The following is a 5,715-nucleotide window of genomic DNA, read 5'->3' on the forward strand; positions in this document are numbered from 1 at the left end:
GAAGTATAAGTTCGGACGAAACCGATCCGTTTCTCTCTAAAAGAGCTTCGCTCCAACTATCAATACTATGGCCTCAGCATAGGCAATCACCCAACAGCCGAGTTTCTCCAAAGTCTCCAAGCAGATCGGTAATGACAGCAAACCAAAACGGCGGTGAGCGAAGTCCCTTTTGTGGGCTACCCCTACTCACTTTCTTCTGGAAGGAAGCGCTGTCTGACTCTACTCCAACTGCTATGTTTTATGTCGATTTCCACATTTAGTTTATTGAGATAAAATATCATTGCCTCTAACAGAGCAACAAAGACCCTCGATATAAAGAAAAGCACTAAACGCATATTTTTTTACCAAAAGGACTCTACAACGGTCCTTGCTAATTTGCAGATAACCGATCTCTCCATCCTTCTTAAAGCTTAAACAGATGGCAGCGTTTATCCGGATCAACTCGGACTTAATCCGGATCAACTGTAGTTAATTCCCGATTTGGTCCGGATCAACGCTGCCGTCTGTTTAAGCTTTTATGTGCAAAGTGACCAGCCTCCCAAGCGTATTTAGTAGATACGAAAAGAGAGTGATGTATTCGCAGACTTCTGCAGTAGGATGTGTATGATACCGTGGAAAGCTTGGTTTTTAAAAGCTTAAACAGACGGCAGCGTTTATCCGGATTAACTCGGACTTAATCCGGATTAACTGCAGTTAATTCCCCAGTTGATCCGGATCAACGCTGCCGTCTGTTTATGCTTTAAGAGTCGATAGCCCATTGCAGGATATGTTCATCTATTAAAGATAGTCTATGTAAGAACTGGATGTTTTTTTTTCAGTGTACACGCCAAATATAAATCATTGACTGCTCGCCAGCTTGACTGCTTGGCTGCCCAATTCTTCTGACTCAGCAGCTAAAATCACTATTATTATGCGGCTGACGTTAGCTTTGCGGTTGAGTGCTGTTATGTCTATGCAGAAAAATGCAACAGGAGCAGCAGCTGCATAAACAACAAAAACAAAATTGAATGCGTGTAAGCAAACAATAATTTGATTGAAAAGTCCAAGGAGAATGCAAAGCGGCTAAAAGATCGCGGAAGTTTCTGCTTGGTTTAGCGCGACAGCACGCACATCAATGCACATACATACATACATATGTATGTATGTTTATAGGTTCGCTTGCATCAATGTTGCTTTGTTTATACATACATATTTAGTACATATTTATGTATCTCTGCATCACCACCTGCCATCCAAAATATATCTAAACAGCAACAACATTGCTTCGCAAAGAGACCGCACCGCGTAAACATCAAATGGAGGCGTAACAATGCGAAAAAAGCGCAACTCCGCGGGCTTTCAACTGAAAAAGTGTGTAGAAAGAAAAAATGTCTGCAACAAAAAAAATAAAAATAATAATAAAAAACCCCACAAAAGCAGCTGCTAATGGCATGCTCGTGAGTATGTTTGTTTGTATGTGCAATATTTTGTAGTTGTGGTTGGAACTTTGCTTTTGAATTTTTCCATTGTTATTGCAGTTGTGCAGCGTTTTTCGAGACTCTAGAATGCAGCAGCTTAGTAACTCAAATACACCCATGCAATATGTTATGCAATGATAAGGAAGACGGTGGCATTTTTATTGTTGTTTTAAATTTTTTTTTTTTTTTTGAATTTTTAAAAATGTTTTTCTTACCGCTGTGATTGTTGTCGGGTATTGCATTCTTAGTTGTTGACGTTTTTGGCCCCACTACATCAGCAACATATGGATTTTATGCGGAGCGAAAACACACACGCAGGCGTACACACTTACATATGTACATACATACATACATACATACATAGCTACCTGTAAATAAAACACACTTTTTTCGTCAGGTTGCTATAGAAAACTTGTGCTTCTCTTATCGATAGAAAGAAATGTACAATAAAAACAACGCCGAAGACTTTAAAATCTTAGCCAGCCCACTTGTGCACCATCGCGGGTAAAGCCGCAGCAGCACTGTTTATGTTTGCTACCAACAGCTTTTTGCTTGTTTATGACCACTAATTGCAGTTGCGGCTTAAATTTATGCAAACTAAGACATCAACGCAACGCCACTTAGCCTGAGCGGCAAGCAATCAAACCCCTGGGTACATACCGCATCCATGCGGTGGGGATGGTGGATAGCTCATTTTTGCCTCAATATTTGCACTTATCGCGCGATATTAGCAATTCGCGCTGAAAGAGAGTGTGTGGCAACAACATAACAAAGTGCAAGTTGTATGCTGCCATCTACAAGTAGATTGTGGTCTCTGTTGATGGCTGTAAACGCCCACCATAAGCTCAGCTGCTTTGGCGTTGCTGAGTGGTGAGTGGTGAGCCTAAAGCGACCAGAACATTTGTTCATAGAAAAGAATTTAAATGAAAAAAGAAACCAGGGAAAGAGTTTCCGCAAATGTTGGCAACGATTTTCCAATAATTAGCGCTGCATATAACTACATACATACATATGTATGCACTTATATATGTATATATGCACTGTACTTTTAGGCTTTGTCAGGTAAAGGTTTCATGGGAAAATTCAAGTCATTAATGGCCTAGGGAGTATTTAGTGACTTGAGAAAAAATAATTTATTAAAGGGATTATAGAACAACGTGTCTTGGAGCACAGATATGCCGATGAAAAGTGTTATTAATTAAAACCTAACGGAAAATATTAAAATATCAGCTCTACTCGTTTATTGGCTTAATTAATATTAATGATTTTAATAAAAAGCGATGTATTTTTTAATCTTTGTTCTCACAATGCTTGATGTAAAATATTTTTACTATGTAAATTTGTACCCAGTCGGAAAAGTAGTATGGCATTACATGCGTGATAAATAATTTAATGTATTTCTTATGAGTTTTCGATTATATTACTGATAATTATGTAAATTGAGTGCTCCATTTTTCTTAGGATGTCGCCCTGGGGAAACAAATGCATTCTCGAATGTGAAAAGGGTTCTTTTACTGATTATTTTTTCGATTACTATACATTACATTTTCCCGCTGGCTATGTATGTACTGTGTATATGTATATTAGGCATGTGACTGTTTTATAAAATTAATTATACCTGCGTATATATGAGGAGAGGATGAGGAATGATAATAAACCGAAAAAATTTTGTTTTTGTAAAAAAAATTGTCATAAAAATTTTCCACAGGCAACTTCGAGAACAAAAATTTTTACTGGAAAATTCCATGTCAATCGAATTATGACTGCAATCAAAAATTGTTTTCTAAAGCTTTTTTCCGTTGACTTAGATCCATGTATATATGTATGTATATATATGCCTCTTCACATGCCACATAAAAAAATCATCTATGTACAATGAGGGTGGGTCAATTGTTCTTTACTAAATCGTATGGTATCGTCTGATTCTGCACATTAATTCTAAGCGAAAGTATAGAAGAAACCATGGGTCAGAAATGGGTTTCGAGCCTGCGCATTTTTAAATGAAAAAGTTACCTTTTCACAGTATTGTTATTGTTTTTGGAATTTTTTGTTGCAAAAAGTGCTCAATTTCTCCATATAAAAAAAAATCGCCTTTTGAATGGAAGAAAATGCCCCATACGGTCTGAGATAAATTGGCAAAATCAACGGTAAGTCCTAGCTAATTGCACTTTATTCTAATAAAGATGAATGGACTACAAAACTGTATACTCAAAATCTTTCTAAGACATCAAACTAAAATGCTTAAAATTTTTACCAAAATTTATCGAATTTATTTTTAAAAATTGCTGAAAATTTGAAGCTTGAATTTGTAGAATTTTTTGTTAAAGAGTAAACTTAATCTTTACAAAAAAATAACTAAAATTAAATAACAAAAAAATTAATTGTTAAAACTGTTCAGTATGTGGTGCGTTTATAATTCAAAATGTCATTAATCAGTTCAAAAATAATAAAAAGATAAAAAGAAGCTATAATTTTTTGCCAATGGAAACTTTTACTTCATACATAGTTACTGTGCACAACTTTAAATATTTTTTAATATTTCTATAAAGATTATATAATTTTTATAAATTTTATTGAAAACGAAAGCATTTAATCCATATTTTACAACACAAAAACATCTTTCTTGAAAATTAAGTGTGGCTCAAATTCATCTTTGAGTGCACAAAGGTAAAATATAGTTTTTTTCAGTCACACTCACTCAAATGCTAGTTACATAAAACTAAGAAATCGTTTGGTATTTTTTTTATGAATTTCATACATTAATTATCGTTCTAGGTTTATATTTAAGTAGCTTTTGCTGTTGCGCCACATAGTTAGAATTCAGCATTGATCACATTATTTAGTAAAATGTCCAACCATTTAATATAGAATGGCCCTTTATAGTTTTGAGGGTGTATTTGGCCTCTAACTTTGTGTTCGGACGTTACTTAAAACGGAAGCGATATTGAAATGGTCATCAAAGTCAACAGATTTCTGCAAATTTTCATTTATATACAACGCAATCTTCAATAATACTTTGAAGGGAAATTAAAAAATTTAATACATTTTTTTCGTTTTTTGGTTGTCTATTTCTCAGATTTGCCCATATTCGAATATCCGGATTATCCGAATACTCAAAAAAATCTAGATAGAACTCCCAGCCCTAGTATGTACGATTCATAAATTAATCATTGTGTTTTATAACTATTATGGTAAAACTAGGTAGGCCGTAGTATTTAAACTGTCCCCCTATGTATTACCTCAATAAGTTTTTCTATCCAATAATGGGCAATTCAAAAACTATAACTCCTTACTAGAGAATCGTGCCAGATGGCCAAGAAAAAGTCCTACTGCGTTAGTCATCCCCAATGTGTATTCACTGAACTTTTTCAGATTCGTTACAGTCCTTCAAAGGTCGAAAGACAAATGGCCTGCTGCCAAAACCGCAAAAAGTGATCGCATTGAAAGATACTCGGGCCAATACGGAATACCAAATGTACTGAGTCACGTGACCATTACAAATGAAAGCAACTGGTTTATGGAAATGTGTGGCATGGCATATATATGTACATCCATATGTATGTATGTAAGTTTATGCAGCGTGAAGAACACAAATATCATGAGCGTATGTATGCCTCAAGGCAATGACTAGGTTGGGCACCTTAACCAAGTAATGACACACACTCGCCAAGAACGCGACAGCAGAGGATTGAAAGTTAATTGTTAAAGTTGCAATAATTATTTAATTAAATTCAAATTTAACTCAAAGAAAATGTTAAACAAAAGGGTGAATGTTGATTGAATTAATATTTTTTCTTTGATTAATTTACAGATCGCCAGTTAATTGAGGGCTGAAGAAAAAAATAACGGCTTTACGATAGCCAACTATCAATCAACCGCCCACACTAATTAATTTGACATATAAGTCTGAACAGAATTGAAGTCCAAGTAATCGAGACCAACAGCTGCCACGGAAACGGCACAACACATCAGACTTTACTCTCAAAAATAGTAGGAGGCAAAAAATAAACGTACAGCACACATACCCACACAAAATGCAGTGCGGCCTAGAGCAAATGAACGACTGTGAACGCTCGCCGAACCGGACCAATCTCCGCGTCAACTTCAACGAGAAGGGTGCTGAGGTGAAGGAGCGACGCGAAAAGTTCCTCACCGCCAAATATGGTTCACATCAGATGAGCCTGATACGTAAACGCTTGGCGGTTGAGATGTGGCTGTATGATGAACTGCAGAAACTCTTTGATCCACCGGTAAGTTG

The 5,715-nt window shown here is 35.9% G+C and overlaps 1 protein-coding gene across 1 annotated transcript in view; it reads left to right on the forward strand.

The window, feature by feature from the left end:
- The first annotated feature begins 863 nt into the window (after positions 1 to 863).
- The window catches only part of LOC108370945 (uncharacterized), a 6,600-nt gene continuing 1,748 nt past the window's right edge, over positions 864 to 5,715 (forward strand). The window contains exons 1-2 of the mRNA XM_017626399.1: positions 864 to 1,013; positions 5,269 to 5,707. Of these exons, the coding sequence (XP_017481888.1) occupies positions 5,492 to 5,707 (216 nt within the window). The 5' untranslated portion in view covers positions 864 to 1,013; positions 5,269 to 5,491. The remainder of the gene's footprint in view (positions 1,014 to 5,268; positions 5,708 to 5,715) is intronic.

Source organism: Rhagoletis zephyria, unplaced genomic scaffold, assembly GCF_001687245.7.
Source record: "Rhagoletis zephyria isolate East Lansing unplaced genomic scaffold, Rhagoletis_zephyria_1.1 Rzeph_scaffold_04588, whole genome shotgun sequence".
Taxonomy (NCBI): Eukaryota; Metazoa; Arthropoda; class Insecta; order Diptera; family Tephritidae; genus Rhagoletis; species Rhagoletis zephyria.